Here is a 17,529-nt window from a genome sequence, read left to right on the forward strand (position 1 = left end):
GCCTGGCTTCCTCCTCATCTCACACACAGCACAAGAAGCAAAATTTGGGGCTCAAGTGCCAAGAAGTGCAGTTCCTCGAGTGGCCACTTGAGACTGGCTCCAAAATCTAGACCATAGGTGTCAAACTCTGGCCCGCGGGCCAAATTTGGCCCGCAGACTAATTACATTTGGCCCGCGAAGCCATACCAAATTACTATTAGAGCTGGCCTACTGGTATTATACAGCTAATATATATATTGTTTAGTATTAAGTTTTGCTTGTTCGATATTCAGTTTTTCAGCAAAACGTGTTTGAGTCCATAAGAAAAGATTCATTCTTATATCTGGAGGAATAAATATATTACAATAAATATTAACGTTAGCCTGCGACTTTGTTCCAGTTTTGAATTTTGGCCCACCGTGTATTTGAGTTTGACACCCCTGATCTAGACGATCTATATAGACTCCCATAGTTAGAAACCCCAAATCATAGCACTAATAAAGATTTTTAGGCAAACCACAAACAGTTATTTAAGTCTACATTTTTAATAACTGACCCATTTGACTAAGTAGAGGCTTACCTTTATCAGCCTGAGTGCTCTGATTCTCAGAGGCAGTCTTATGCTCTACTTATTTATGTAATTACCAATGAATAGTGACTGGTAATAGTGATGTACAGACTATCCAATAAGATTAGGATTAAGGGTCTATATTTGTCATGGTAGTAAGGTGACTCCCAACCTCCCAACTGGGAAGGAATAAAAGTAGCTTTTTAAAAAGGATATAAAACATAAATACATGCAAGCATCTCCTTGTTTTTATGGCAGCGAGTCTGATTTTTTAAGCTTGTGTTTCAGCTTTATTGAAATAAGTCTTAATAGTTACTGTTACTTAGCAGGACTGTGTAGCTGTGCAATGTGCTCATAAAGTCTATATAACTTCATCCTCTTGTGCAAATATGGTGACTTGTGACGGCCATAAAGTTAAGTGGATGCTTCAAAATGCAGAGTTTAGAAGCCACTGGGTGACATCACTGTGGCTAAGTCCATCTTTTATTTAAAATCTATGGCAGAGCCAGAGCATACAAGGAAATCAGTGCTGAGTCGTGTGAGCTCAGGCAGAAGGACGGAGAAAAATATTGAAAATCGAACATTTACAACAATCTGAAGCCTGAGGTTCGCTTTGGCAAACAGGGTTTAACTGCGCATGAGGTGAGAACATTATTTTTTTTAAAAACAAAAACCCAAACCTTTGACCAGATCTCACGTGTGCAACCAGCACACGTGTAGCATGACTTGCCAATAAACTACTGGTAATGTCATAAAACCTGTTGGCTTGTGTTAAATCATAACAGCTGACTGGTGTCAAACCTTTTACAGCTTTCTCAACAAGAAACAATGAAACGCATACTCACTGCAGTTTTCTATCATCAAATTGAAAAGGGACATTTTCTCGCCATCGGACAAGCAAGACAACATTTGGTTATCCAGGTCACCGCGTTCTTGCCACTGCTTCAGCCAGTAGAGCTCACATGAGCAAATGAGAGGGTTGTCTCTCAAAACGCTGAAAAGAGAAACCAACAAACAATGACTTGAAATTATTAGACATGAATCAAAAACACGTTCAGTCCTCATGCAAACAGTTTTAACTCACTGTTATATACAAATACCCTCCAAGTGTTTCATTTGAAAGCTTCTAATACAAGTGCATGACAAGGAATGTATAAAATAATTGATATAAATCCTTGAAGAATTATCTTTAATTAGAAAATAACCGTACAGACAAGCTTCTATACTTTCAGGAACCTTACAAACTACATGCTGAAAGAGGACAATCAACTCAGAAAAGAAGCAGTTAACTTTACAATATCTAAATATGTTCACCTCTGAATTGAATCAACAATTAAGGACGTGTAGTTATAGATGTAGCACAAAGACTGTTTCCCAGGTTAGTTTAGTTTCATGCTGAATAACACCTCTGTCCTTGGGCTAGAAAAAGCTAACAGCAAAAGTATAACTGACCAAAGTTCTCATCAGAAACAGAAACAGCAGGAACAGCACTGGGCCATGAGGTCACTGTGGCCTGACATGCTGGTCACATGACCATATTATACTGGGCAGTTGCTAGTTCAGGAGTGACCAGCTCACTTGCAGCCCAACTTTAAGTAAAGTGGGTGAAATCCACAAATGAACTCATTTTACACCTGTATGCCCTCCAAAAATAAGAAATAATAATTTAAAGGGCTAAAACTAACACTGAAACTAAATAAAAACTAAACTAAAACTATTTTCAAATTATAAAAACTAAGTGAAATAAGAATATCTAGTCTAGAAACGAAATGAATTTAAACTAATGAGACAAAATGAAATTGTCTTGATGCAAACATGATGTGAAGAAGTCACTTGGATTAGTTATGAAACGTTTAACCCACTGAAAACTCTACGTCCAGATGAACAGAATCAACAGCCTGCAATTGGAAACATTTTTCCAATTGCAGGCTGGTGTTGAAGAGGAACCAGCGTAGAACAGCCCCTGCATCAGCTCCAGCACTCAGTCAGTGGAAAACAGATATACGAAGGCTGGATAAAACACACATTCTGACTTCTGAAATATGAGTTTCTGGTGCAAAGTATAATCAAAACTCCAAAGATTGTGCTCTCCTTCTCTGTCTCTGCAATTGTCACACTTTCAAAGCCATCCAGCTGCAGGTTCTTGCGCCTGGTGCAGTCAAGTTTTCTTCCAAATGCACTCTATTTTTATCCAGAAAATTCAACTTGGGTAACTTAAAGCTTGTAGAGCAATTCTGTGAAGGTAATGTGACCAACTGACTGTATGCACACTGTGTGGATGGAGAGCTGAGGTCAACTATGAGGGTAACCACAAAGCTCTGTCATGTGTTGGCACTAATGGCCATATTTTTTCATGCGGTCTGCTGCTGCAGAACAGTTGCTTACCCAAGTTTTACCTTTGAAAATTATTACATTTTTATTACCACGCTAGCTAACACAAATTTAAAATGGTTTAGATGACAGAGAGTATTCTTACTCCAAATTCTAAATAGACTCACAGGTTAAGCAGAGGCAGAAAATGAAACACCTTCCAGCTGATGTGCTCCAGAGAGTTTGATGCCAAGTTTCTGTCAAACAAAAAGAGAAGACAGGTGACATTGTGAACACTTCTTAATTCTCCTTTGTTGCATTTTCCATTGATATGCAGCCATTATATCATTTAACCTTAAGCTTTTACATGTGACATCTTTGCTGTGTCTGGATTTTACCTTTCCAGCAGCACAGACAGACAATAGTTGTCTTATTGTGCTGTCTGTTCAAATGTTGCTTTGTGAAGGAGCGCGGTTCCAAAAACAAACCAAAACAAAGCTATTACGAGTCGAAATAAAGGAAAGATTCGAGTAAATATGTTATTTTTCTTTGTAGTAATCTGGTCCTGTTCTGCAGTTGAGTCACGCTGTGATTTGATTGCTCGCTTTCAGAACAATGTGTACCTGCCTTGAATTACACTCAGTGGAAAACGTTAATGCATCCAAATGGGTCCTGATCAATTACCTTGGCACGTATTTCACACCAGCCGAGAAGCCACATTCACAAGCACCCCCGGCACATCTCTCAGTGTTTGCTTAGAGTTCAGTACATTAGGTGATTAGTTCAGTTCGCAAACACTTCTGGGGCGAGGGACAGGGCCCAGCAGTAATTCTTTGGAGTCAAATACGCTAAAGAAATACATATCGAGAAAAAAAGTTTCACATGTATCGAAGAAATGTCTGAAAAATGTCTATGAAAACCGCCGAGACATCTGGGTTTTTACTGGCCAAACGGCTGTAGCAAAGGCAGCGAATGAGTCAATGAGAATGAGTCACAGACTCTTTCTTTATCTTAACTTGTATGTCTCACGTCTCTTAAACATCTGGATGAACTGCTGCTAAATTTGGAGCAGACATTTATGCTCCTTTAAATGTCATCAATTCTGCGTTTCTGATCATTTAGAAGGTCAACTGTGTTTTGAGAAAGTTTTAATAGGTTACAATTTGTTTTAAACAAACACAAAATTACTTGCATCCCTACCAGCCTTAGCTGTAACAGTGAACATGCTAATATTGTTAACATGCTAAATTAAGATGATTAAGAAAATAAAGATTACAATGACATAATCTCTCTTTTTAAATGGGACATATTTTGCTCTGATCCTTCCTTTTTTCATCCAGTGCAGCCTTTCCATTCGACAGCTGTCTTTAACAAGCCTGTCCTATTCCCTTGGGGCTATCCTCCCTTTAAGCTAACTTTCTGACTGGCTGCACCCCTGCTGTGTGGCTGAGATTTCTATATTTAGAATATCTGCTCTTACTGACATCAGACGGAGCCAAGAACAAACACAACAGTGTCAAATCAAGCATTCAGAGCAGTCTAAAGCCTTATGTGTACATGTGTTTGATGTAAAATAAAAGTATAAGAAGGCCAATTTAACTTCAGTACATCAGCAATATCATCATGAACATCTTTGCATGGGGCACACATCATTGTGCCTCACGCCGCGGAGACATCACATTGGTGTTAGCTGTCTACAGCATCATCAATATCTACTATTACCACTACAATTTAGCTCAAATTTCAATACGCCAGGCCTCAAATGTAGGAACGGGAGTCTTTTTCATTTTACCTACCAACCCAAACACACTCCTTATTCTGTTTCCTCGTTAAGATTTCAAAACATTTCAAATATGGTGATGAATCAAATCATACCGTATATGCCGACTTACAATAATAACACTGTAATCGAATGCTACATATCCTTTAGTCAATCCTCTCAGGCCACTTGAATATCACCACAAATGATCCTCAGACTTCCCAGGAATCAGCCTGTAAATAAACCTCCCTCTGAAGATGACAGAAAGCCACACTGGGGAGCGTCCAAATGGAAACCAATACATAATCACTCTGACAGGACCAAGGGTTCAATTATTTGTTTTCCTTGCCCCCAAAAGTTCATGTCAGATGGGTTAGCCATTGGGGCTTATCCATTACCAGACTCGATTCTTCCCCCGGTCCACAGGGGCAGAGCAGAGGCACGAACAGCAGCTCGTTTCTCTTTTTCTCTTTTTGCAATTTATATGAGCATTTTTTACAAAATGCATTTTTGCTGTTTGTACAACAATGAGAGCAGGAAGAGAGAAAAGAGGGGTTGGAGTCGACTGAGCTTCCCTGCTCAGTGCTTAGTTTGGCTGCAATCAGTCAGCCTTAATCTCAGAAACACATCTGTCACACAGAAAGCCCTACACTCCACCCAAACCCAGCCGCCCTCTCCCTCCACAGTGAAATATTGATTAAGTGATAATGGACCCTTAGTGGAGTGTATTTATTATGCATCAGTTGTCGATAATCCGCCAAAGTGAGCGAGTAAAAGGTGACTGGTGGATGTCTTCTCCAATTTCTTGAGCTCACCCTGCCTGCCTCACCACCACCACCACCACCACCCCTCCATCTATGGTCCTCGAAACCCGGCTGTCTTTCAGATAAACAACACTGGACATGTTGCACACGCTCAGTAAAATGATGAGGACAAGATGGTGGCGATAAGGGTCGCTGGCTGATGAATAGACAGATTTGATGGTTTCGGTCGATAAGGCTTCCTGGTATTATTTATTGCTGGGAATGGACCGTGAAGCTACAATGTTTGGAAAAATAAAGACTGAAAAAATAATTTCATGCAACACAATGTAGAGGCTGTAATTAACAATGAGGCTTCTTGCTAACTAGCTTTTTGGTGGTTATAACTGGATCAAATTTTATAATTGCAGATATTTTATCAGTAATAACTGACTTTAGGACTGCAGCTATGAACCATTTTCACTATTGATCCATGTAATATTCAATTTCTTGCTAATCAATGATCATAAATCCACATAATATGGAAAGCTGAAGCTATATATTAATTGTGTTTTGCACAGGCAGACAACTGAATTAAAAGTACCATATAATATAATCAGCCATGAAAGTATAAACTAATATGTATTTAATAAAATGCAAAAAAAAAAGTCATTCATGGTTTAATGTGCATCCAAAATGATTTTCCAGATTGGAGGACACAGCTGTCTGAATCTCATGTGACATGTGCAAAGAGCCGGCTGACTGACAGCGACAAACAGGATGACCGGCCCACAGGTCAAAACACGACACGGGGAACACAATCCTTCGGTATCAACAAGGACACTTACACATACTGAAGCTTGAGGTTGTTTTGGAAGGCGTAGGCAGAGATGAACCTCAGCTTGCAAAATGTGACCGTGCTGCAGAGGATGATAAAGCACAATGAACATGAAAAATCAAGAAGCAAAAAAACACTTGGAATATAATCAAGTTTTTCTTTGTTGGAAAGAAAACAACTTTAATCCTTGTTGTTTAATCATTTTGAACACAGTGTATCTGACTTTTAGTTCATCCTTTCATTCTTAACCATTTATTCAATTTAGAGTGGCATGGTGGTGCTGGAGCCGATCCCAACTATCATTTGTTGAGAGGTGGGGTAAACATTGGAGCAGCCCATCACATTCACGCCTGCAGCCAATTTAGAATCACCAGTTAAACTAGCAAACATGTCATGCATGCAACATCATAGTCCTTTGAGTATCAGGAGAGTACCCATGCAGGCATGCAAAAATCCTCATAGAGGTCTCAGTCAGCCAGCGGATTCAAACCTATGACCTTCTTGCTAACCACTGCATCACCACACAACCTCAACGTTTGTCTATTTCTGCACAAACTCAGAAGTAAGAAGATCATTTCACTTTCAGATACACAGTCTGGGAAGTATGCGAACATACTTTTGAGGCTGGAGCTTAATTTTGTTCCCAAAAATAAGCTTTGACTGTTTTATCTTAGCTTTGAGCTTTCTTTCTGTCTCGTAATAGAGTAAACACTAAATGGAGCAAATCCTGCAAACTAGTTCAGGCACATGCCTCACTTTCTTCAGGGGTAATAAACCAATCCTGCTTTTGTGAGTCTATTTAAACTAAAAATGTCCCATCTATCCCTCTGATATGTGAGTGTTGCTGCCCTTCATCACTCCCTTTTGGTTCAACCCCTCCTCTACCTAAGCATCCACCTGTAGGCTTTGAGCAAGATAATCATATCTGCGGGAAGTAATGTGCTCAGAGCCTAGACTCCAGTCTACCTCTATTCTCCTGCTGTAGGAAAATCATTTCAAACATCAGTTTTCTGACTGAAGTATAGTGTGAGAATAGAAAACTTGACACACACAACAATGATAAGAGGACAGATCAGTCAGTTGTATAGGTTGACAAACTCAAAATAAGTTGAGAGAAAAGAATGACTTACAGGTTTTTCAGCTCTCTGTAGAAGATAAGGTCGACTTCTGTTATGTTCTCCAGGCTGGCTTGGTTTTCTATGTAACTAGTTAATAAAGAAAGGACGACAGAAAGTGATGGAGAGAGAGTTAGATGAAGGTATTGTGTTGTGACCTTCAGTCTTTTGTTATGTAGACATTCATATACTGTAAGCTCATACTGAATAGGAAATATGCAAAAGAAAAAAAGACTAATAAAAGGATTGATTGAACTTGATTCAGACCAGAAAAGAAGTCGTTTTCTTTGGGGGAATTCCAACAGTGGAAAGATGCAGGAATAACAGCAACAAGGAGAAATAACTACATTTAAAAAAACAGGTGCTTTGTACTCAAACCCCCAAGAAACACGATGAAAAGACATAAAGTTTCTAAATTAAACAAAAAGAAGCTAAAGCAGGATTTATATTTCAGATTTGATTTTATCCTCTGATTGGTAACAATTATTTTATGCATAGTCAATATAAGATTGCAGCAACTGAACAATCAAAACAACAGTAACAAAAACATCACACGAAACATTGTCCAGAAATAAACCTGGAAGCCACTGAAGTCAGCATCATGACACTGAGGAAGAGGATCCCAGCCACCTTTGTAACTATGGCCTTTTGAAGAGCAATGGCAGCTACTTGATGTGACGTGAACAGCATCATGGAAACCAGTTTCATCCCAGTGGTTCTTCACTCGGGTCAGTATGTCAGACATGTATCAGATCTACCTCACATGAGAGTTATCTTAAACAGATATGAAAATATACTATCCGGTCAAAAGATTGGAAGTCACACATGAGCAAAAGCTAAAACACTTTTTCTGCACTCTTAGCAAACTGACCTGCAGTATGTCAACGTTATACAAATACCAGCTTCTTAGTTAAAAGGCAACAATTATACTTTAATGTTCTCTCATATGTATGCTGTTACAAAGATCAAACTAAATTTCAAGTGATGAGATCAGCTCATATCAACCAAAAGCTCAAACTTTCAGTGAGAGCAGATATTCTTAGTATGGTCACCTCAGGCGCGCACTCTGACTTTGAGCACAGAAAATAAAGTTGTCTTAATCGGAGTGGAAAGCGAGCTACAATAGGTTGTTTCAGATGTGCACAAAGGTCCAGTGTAATATAATTAAGGTTTTTTTTTAATGAAGGTTATATCAAAAAGCATCAGTAACAACAGTTTGGGACATGCAACCCTGGAACTTGAACACCCACAAAACAGACTAAGAGCAGATGACAAACCCTGGCAAGAAGTCCAGGGACGCACAAATGGCAAAGCCTAATAAAAGCGAATGTGCCACTCATGTGGGGGGAAAAATAATGCCCTAAGATGTGCCAGGCGAACGGGAAATTCTTCTCAATGAGTCACTTTCCACTTTTCCAGACAGAGCCTACCTCAGAATAACTAGTGAGCCGCAGATCGATGTAGCACTCGATGGAAGGACAGCCAGCTCTTTTCAGGAGATATCTGAATAGATGGCCCGTTTAGACCTTCCAAGGATCTCACTGGAGATCTGTCCACCTCATTCTGTGCCCTTCTCCAACTCTCCAGTCCCTGCTAGGCTCCATATAAATGTTGCTCATTTTGCTCAGGAGGACACTTACTTAATGGGCTTTTAAAAAGATGTGTAGATACAAAAATTGAAGGATTTTATTTATGTGAGTGTTTTTAGCCCTTTGTTGAATGCATTATAATATCCTTCAGAAAGTGTAAAATGAACCAAATGGCCAGAATCAATAGAAAATATAAAAATAATGCCCTTTTCTGGAGACTGCCTTGAGGCAAGCACAATAGAGAAGAATATGAAAAATAGAAAGGGAATGTTTAAACAACCACAAGTTTTTTGTTACAAATAATAAGAAAGATTTAAAGATGGGTTCTCTGCAGTATTAACGCACTTCTATCGTACATAGATGAAACAATATGCAGAAATGTAAAAAACAAACTGTCACTATGAAAAATAACAGTAACAGAATACTGAGAGCAATAACACCAGTAAACAACATTGCTTTTGCAAAACTCGCCTCACCTCTGCATTTCGAAGTTTCAATTTTAGCATTTTGGCACCCGCCATGCTGGTTATTCAAAGCCAGAGGTTTACTTTAGGCACCAGTCACACCAGCATGGAAGCCAGTCAGTGACCAACTGGCTACCACCGGTCTCGAGGAAAAATGTGCATTCTTCGACGACTTGCGAGTTGTTGCTGGCGTTGATGCTTTTTAATGCTGAGCTCTAAGGGGACTGACTTGCTTTTGACAACTTGAATAACTGCTGTTTTTGCCACTTGTGCATTGGATCCATTTTTCACCCCATGGTTCCTGTTGAGGCTATAATTGGTTTAGTTGGTCTGATGAGCACATAGTCAAGATATGATTACTGTGCTGAACACTCCATTGAAGACAATACCAGCTGACCGCTTCTTCTCTAAATAGCTCTTGCATAGTTTGGAGCTGTGCTTTGTGCCACTGTCCTGTTGGCTCAAACCAATTAACATCCATAAGATATTGCACGGTCTTGTACAATGAAGTGATTTATCCTGTACAAATCTCCCACTTTACCACCACCAACACCCCCCAAAATATCATGTTCTGTGTCATTAGTGGGAACATCTTTAAACATTAGAATCTGTCCATAACACCCTTCCCCATCATCATCATCTGCCCACTGCCTGTGTTTTTTGCCCATTTCTATCTGTTCTCTTTAGTCTTTAATCTCACATGTACCTTTTTCTGCCTAGAAGCCAATATCCTGGAGTTGGCCCTTCACTGTTGAGACTGATGTTTTGAGAGTAATGAAGCTGCCAGTTGAAGACCTATGAGGCATCTGTTTCTCAGACTCTGATGTGCTCTTGCTCAGCGGTGCACTGTGGCCTCTTACTTCTCTTTCTATTCTGTTTAGAGCCGGTTTGCCCTGCTCTCTGATGGGAGTAGTACACACTGTTTTATGAAATCTTCCATTTTCGGGGGCAATTTTCCACATGGAATAGCCTTCATTTCTTAGACCAGGAATACTCTGACAAATTTCAAAAGAAAGTAATTTCTCATAAAACCCACAAAAAGCTCCAGAGGCTCGACTAGCCAAACTGCTTCCTTAATCAGCACAGGACTTTTAGGCTGTGCTAACACAACCAGAAAATGTTTTCTTTCAGTGATCAATTAGTATTTTGATACGATGAAGTTGCATTAGATAAACCTGTTGTATATCTAAATAGAAAATAAATATCTATGATCTCTAGTTGGATTAATGACAGTCAGTTATGGCCTTTCTGATCAAACATTTGAGTGGTTATGTACCTATGAAACAATGCCACTGAATGATAATCAAATATCTTAACCCCTTAATGCCTAGTGTGCCATATTTGATAAGTTTTAGTGAGTTTTTGAATTCTAAATCATCAGTGTGATCTTTTTTTCTCCAACACATTTTAGGCAATAAAAAAGCAATACTTACAAAGAATAAAAACACTGAAAATATCATGTTTTCAAAATAAAATATTTTTCACTGAGGTAAAAGAGTATTTTTGATTAATGCAATTACTAAAAACATTCAGCAATGATTACGTAGCTGCAAATTATTCAGAAGAGTTCAGCTGTTGAAATTTCAATCCAAGCCGCTAAAAAAAAGATTCACAAATACAACCTTTACCTAAAATGGGAAACGATATTTTGAGAAAAGCTTCGTGCTAACTAACAAACCATTTTCCTCCAACAAAACCTGTGACATGAGCTGAAAGGGCTATGTGAGGACGTGTAGAACGACCCTGAAGGTGAGATCCTACATATGATTCAAAAGCTGATGAATGCTGTTTGCTTGAAGGGGACCTATAATGCTTTTCTTTACTTTCTGTCATGCATCCTTGTGATGGATGCTCACGCTGACGATAGCCAAAGTTTAAGCTAAGAGGACAGATTATCTACAAGCAATCCCTGAGAGCAAGGATATCGGATATCACTGCTCTAAACATCAAACAACATTTACATTTTTGCTTAATTAACTTTTCTGCTGAAATGACATTAGCTGTGACATAGACCAGCAGTCCCCAACCCCCGGGCCATGGACTGGTACTGGTCCGTGAGTCGTTCGGTACCAGGCTGTGAGAGTTGGGGCTTGGGTGTGAAATTTGTGGTTTTCAGGGTTTTTATCGTTAACTCGGTTTCCCTGGGTCTTTTCCCGTGTTGTAGTTGTTTTTGTTATTTTGAAAAAAATATCTAGGCATTACCATAGCAACCAGAGAGCATTAAGGGGCAGAGAGGAGGATGTTACTCTCAACGTTGTTGGTGCATCTCAGGAGGACGCTGCTAATAAAGTTACACAATTACACTGTGAATTCTCATTTATTATTATATTTTAAAAATACCACAGGTTTTGTCTTGGTCATATCATTTTATTTTGTTGTATTTATCTGCGACACCTAAAGGCCGGTCTGTGAAAATATTGTCTAACATTGAACTGGTCCGTGGCGAATAAAAGGGGACTGCTGCCATAGACGGTATATAAAAGATGGATGTAGGCACGGGGGTTTCTAGACTCCACAATTTGGTTTCTGCTCCACTCCAGTTTTCTTAATAAAGGTTTGATGTTGAATTTATTTGTTGGGGTTGGATTAGCTTCTCTGTTGGAAAAATTAAAGTGCCTTAAATGTGCATTTTATCTGAAACGACAATAAAACTTTGGTCCAATAAAAGTCTGACTTCACACCGGTAAACACTTTCCTGATAAGTTTTTTGGCCCAGTCACTCATTTCCGGTCACTCTAAATAAAACATAGAAGTCTACTTAGTAAATCTTGGTGATACTATGTTTCAAAATGAAAGGAAATGCTCATCTCCAGGCTTCATAATGGGATGCCAGAAACCAATAGGTGACGTCACAGTAACTACAGTCACCTTTTGATAACCCTGGACGGGTCACCAGCCTTCCCTAACTGTCAAATCCACAGAAAAAGTCAATCTAGAATCACCAGCTAACCTAACATGCATCGATGGATTGTGGGAAGAAACAGGAGAACCCGAAAAGACCCACAAAGGCAAAAGATGAGCATGCAAACACCAAATAGAAAGGTCAGCTCTCGATAATTTATGGTTATGCTACAGCTTATGATTCACAGATTTGAAAAATGTGTCATTTTGTACCAAAAGTGGAGGTTATGCAATCAAAAAATGAATAAGAAAGAAAGAAAGAGAAGACTGGACCTATGCCATAAACATACCTGTGCTAATTTCTAATTAATGATGGTCACTTTCAGCGTGTGCTGTTGTTTCAACTTCCCAGTTCGCTGTATGTCAGCTGCAACACACAAACCTTTTTATTCATGTCTGATTGACCCACACAGCAATAATATGATTACAGGGCAGGTGGGCCCAGGATCACCCATCGCCCTTACTTATTGGATTGAGCCAAGTGGGTTGTATATCATCTATTGTTCCCGGGTGGGGGCACTGACTGGCAATTCACAAAATTGAATTTATAACTCAGCTTATGATGAATTTCAGCCTGTGTTCCACAGTTAATGGCCCCTTGTTTGTTCCACATATCGGCTGTATTCCCTTGCACCGCCAATACAGAGAAGTGTTGTTGTTTGCTGGCATGTAGAGCACCACGCTAAACAGAAGCCCACTCGCTTATTGATTTCAGAGAGAATGTCAAGCCTCAACCTGAGCCCTACCAAGCATGTTCAGCTGCAGATACGAGGAAACACCTGGTGTGATAGAGGGGCTATAGTACAGTGGAAAAAAGAAGTGCAGTATAGGTGAATAGAAGTAGAAAGTGGCAGTGGATTGACTTTCTCCAACGAAATAGCATTTCAGAAGTTTAGTTCCTTAACAGGTGCTAATTGCTCAGATCCGGGAACTGGAACAAAGAGAGAACAGCGTGGCGGTGCGGAGAGTGACATTTAGTTTTCCATGTTGGAGCTGATGGCGGGTTGCATAATAATACAGCAGCTTTCTTTGAATCACAGGTGGTCAGTTTTCTACTTCTTTTTCAGTGCAAAGTTTTAAAAAGCCAATTTTAAATAACAGTCATCTGCTGCAGACATGCTGTCGCAGACTGAGAAATCTCAATTCATCTCAGTTATTCATGAGTTTTGTTCAAGCACATTCCCCAGGGCCTGCCTGTCAATCAGCTGGGTGATTATTTTTTTTAAAGCGTGATGTCTGGTTGTGAAGAACTAACTAACCAAAAAATAAATAAATAAAAAATCAACAGATCAGCCATCTTCCATTTCATATTTTACCAACATACTGAAGCCCACTAAAGGAAGACGTACTCGGTCAGACCAACCTTAGCGGGTCAGACAATCATTCAAGAATGGAATTTATATTAGAGCCACAAAAATTAAGAAATACTTTCTACACATGGTTTGTATAGTCTAGTATGTGTTTTTAACTATGACACATCAAGTAAATATTTTTTCCACCTAAACTTTATAATGCACCTTTACAACTTCTTTTTCCTTCCCCTAAATATAACTAACAAGAAATCATCACATAGTTTATGTGATGCGATAAATTTGTATTATTCTGAAAACTTTGCACTCAAACCTGAGATATCATCAGCAAAAAGAGGTCAAACTTTGAAACTGCCAAAAGTAGAGCGAGGAGATCCACTGAAGATCTTGAGGGACACAGACACAGACTGGCTGGAAGACATCAGTTTCCATCACTCTGTGGCAGTTACTGTCAGCTCCAGATCCAGTATTGATTGCCAATAGCCAAAGTGTCTAAATTACTGACATTCTAATGCATCTCAGATAGCAGAAGCTTTATTTTACCTCAAGAGGAACCTAAATTTGGCTAGCAATGACATCATTCTCTGGAGATGAGAAATTATGGAAGATGTTGTGAGGCACAACCAGACATCACCAGCGTTGTGACAGACCACTTTACCACAGTACAAGCTGTATCTGACTTTTTAATATGAAAATAATGAAAAACTAAAGTACATGTGCATTTGAACTTCAGAAACTTATAACGCATTAGCATTAAAAGAAGAATAAAGTCAATGTGTCTTACTGAACTCTGTCTATGGGCTACTTCTGCTTCCATCTCACGCATATGCACAACCTTAGCTATGACTGTAGAGCTAAACACCCAGAGCAGACATATAAACTCTCTTAAACTGAAAAAAGCCCACAAATTATTTACAAATGTGGCCCTAATGTGAGAATTCACATCAGATGTGAAGGCTTTGGAAAATTGCCCCATTAAAACCAAAACTCTGGCACTGAAACAAGTTTTAGTGACAACATAAGGTGAACACAAACTGAGAAAATCAAGCTTGGCTGACAACCAACATCAAGGCATGTGAGCACATCTGACACACTCATGCTCATTCAGAGGAACATGCAGAGCAGGTGCACATCGTACTCACATCTCTGTCACGTTCTCGCTCTCTTGCAAAGCAAGTGGCGGGATGCTGGTTATGCCATTGGGTTCCAGGCACTGCAGCATGGCAAAAGAGCACCGGCAAGCCGATGGGCATCCGCCCAGGGTGGGAGTCGGTGCCGGGCTCAGCAGGATGAGCACCAGGGGCAGCAGAAGTGCCAGGGCCCGAGGTGCCATAGCCATCTCAAAAAAGGATTTCCTCAGCTCCACCAGTAGCCTTGGCAGTTGTAGTTAGAGTCAGTGTAATTCAGCTAATGCAGAGTGAATAAGAGTGTTGAAGAGCTTTCACACAATCCTCCTCTTGACTCTGGAAGGGTTGAGATCCCAGCTGGTCAGGGTCTGGTACTGAGCCACAGCTGTACTGAGCAGCAGGAGGGGCAGGCAGGCAAAGCAAGCAAAGGGGCCCTTGGGACATGGTAGTAGTGGGCTGCAGCCTCTTTTTCTCTCCTCCACGATGAAGGGAGGAGCAATATACCACGGGCCAGAGTCACCAGACACCTCAGAAAAGGGGGAGAGGGAGGGGTGGAGGTGAAGGGTGTGTGTTGATGATAATGAGCAGAGGAGATGGGGATATGGTCGGTGGTGAACTCATCTCCTACTCCTCCTCCTCCTCCCCCATTCCCGGGTGAGAAGTCTGCTGTCCCGCCAGCCAAGCCAAGAAGTCAGGGCTCTTGGGTGCTTGGATGTATACAGCAGCGGACCCACGCTCTCCCCACTGCAGCAACATCCGGCTGCAGTGATGGATCTCTATGCACCGGGAGTGACAGCGCTCTGGGAGTGACTGTGTCCCAATTGCTGGCAGGTTCATGACTGTTGACACTTAGGAGGTCAGTGATGACTAAGTAGCTGTGGAGGCGCGTGTTCTATTTACAGTAAGCTGTTTTTCCAAAAACTCACAACAGGATTCAATAATAGGAAGCAAAAGCAGAGGAATGTAGGTCTTTAGAGTTTGTTTTTCCATCAATGGATCATTTAAAGTGTCGTTAGCCCCACATCATTAGCTCACAGTCATTTTAAAAAAGTGACTTCTAGTTCATGTTGACAAATGAGTATCAACTTGATTCATATGGAGTCCATCTAAACTAGTAGCCACTGAACATTCTGCCAAATGTTATAGTACAGCCTTTATTAAGACATAACATCTGTTTAATCAGATGTTTCAAAAACTATTGCTCACTATAGACTTGAGAGTCCTTTTTCCCACAAATTGCATACAACCCAATAAAAAAATTAAATAAAATGCTACTCTCTATGAGTGGCATGATTATGTTGCATACAAGTCAGGAAAAAAAGGACTGTGCTGCCAAAGAAGCTGAAATAGAATATTAAGTAAAATAAAAGAATCCAATTAGAATTAAAGGAAGCTTATTATACAACAAAATAAGAAGCAGCCCTTATTAAACCAGGAAGGTTTAAACCAGTTTCACCTCATTAACAGCTATACTGAGAATAAACAAAGACAAGCCAATAATTCCTGAATTAATGAGAGCTTTAAAATATTCTATACACTAAATCGTAGAGCCTAGAGATCGATACGGGTGTAGGTGGGTTTGTGGATCATTCGTGTATCACAGTTATCAAAGCCTCTTGGTATCCCCATCTCCATGCTGGAAATGGATAACCCATTCTCTGCAATTCAGCCGGGGAAATGTCGTGGAGAACACGGAGAAACAAGGAGAAAATTTATAACCTACTGATAGAGGTATTTAACAACCCATTTGTGGACTCCAGACTCCCTGAATGAGTGTACAGAGCCAATATGTATAAGTATTATCCAAGATACTGGCTTTCAGGGGAGAGAAGGTTCTAACTTCAATAAAAGATGAGGTAAGATTAATTAGGGCTTGAATCCTATAACATAACAAAAGATGCCTACTCTATATCATTCATTATCTCAGCACCCATAAAAAGTTAGGTGCTGCTGTTTCCACTGAGGCTGAAAAAGTCAGTAGAACTGAATGGGAAGATATGTGTCTGCTATCTGCTCCCTTCAAAATAAAAAGAGGCACAGCTGATTAGGAGCCTTAGCATTGGCTAAATCCAGATATTCAAGAAATAACAGTGGGTAACAAACAATAACATTTTATTGTACGCCGATGACATTGTTCTGACATTAACAAATGATTCTCACTAATTAGCAGCGTTAACTGAATGTGTTGAAGAAATCAGGCTAATATGTAGGTAGAAAGTAATTTGGCAATAATTATCCTAAATAGTGGAAGAAATAATGAACCAGCCTGAATTCAGCCTTGCTGCTTGGTACCGTCGGGGTTTGTAGCATGAGCTGTTTGTAAATCTAAACATGACAACATTAGAACCACCAAAATATCGTAAAATAACACATTCATTTTAAGATTCTGCTTCTCATTTTTAATTTTCTTCTGCACATCACCATTCCTTCCCTTCTGAGAGCCTCCTGCTCTGTTACTCCTATCATACCATCTGCTCGTCTGACCACCATGAGCTTTCAGCCGAGTAGCCCCTCATCCTTGGAACCTGAAAGAGCTCTCACACATTGTGAAAAACAACCATGTGATAACTTATGCATTATGGGCCTGGAGGAAACAAAAATATTTATAATATTCATCCTCTTTATCGTATAACAACACTGACAGATAATCTTGCAAAGTTTACACTTTGACAAAGAACTGGCATTGTTAGAATCTTTGACCTCTTTGAGAATGGGGAATTTAGGACATTTGACTCACTGGAAGCTCGATATAATATATCAAATATATTAAGACTTCTACAAATATTTATAGACCAGAACCTTTGTATACAAGAGGAACAACTCACTAGA

At 39.8% G+C, this 17,529-nt stretch overlaps 1 protein-coding gene across 2 annotated transcripts in view; it reads right to left on the minus strand.

Moving 5' to 3' along the window:
• Positions 1-15,129, minus strand: part of ntrk1 (neurotrophic tyrosine kinase, receptor, type 1) — a 51,139-nt gene extending 36,010 nt beyond the window's left edge. For both annotated transcript variants that reach the window (XM_026185746.1, XM_026185745.1), the window contains exons 1-5: positions 14,716-15,129; positions 7,325-7,399; positions 6,205-6,276; positions 3,046-3,114; positions 1,393-1,541 (exon numbers count right to left, since the gene is read on the minus strand). In XM_026185746.1, the coding sequence (XP_026041531.1) occupies positions 1,393-1,541; positions 3,046-3,114; positions 6,205-6,276; positions 7,325-7,399; positions 14,716-14,912 (562 nt within the window). In that variant the 5' untranslated portion in view covers positions 14,913-15,129. The remainder of the gene's footprint in view (positions 1-1,392; positions 1,542-3,045; positions 3,115-6,204; positions 6,277-7,324; positions 7,400-14,715) is intronic.
• Between the last annotated feature and the right edge of the window lie 2,400 nt (positions 15,130-17,529).

Source organism: Astatotilapia calliptera, chromosome 11, assembly GCF_900246225.1.
Source record: "Astatotilapia calliptera chromosome 11, fAstCal1.2, whole genome shotgun sequence".
NCBI classification, from domain to species: Eukaryota; Metazoa; Chordata; class Actinopteri; order Cichliformes; family Cichlidae; genus Astatotilapia; species Astatotilapia calliptera.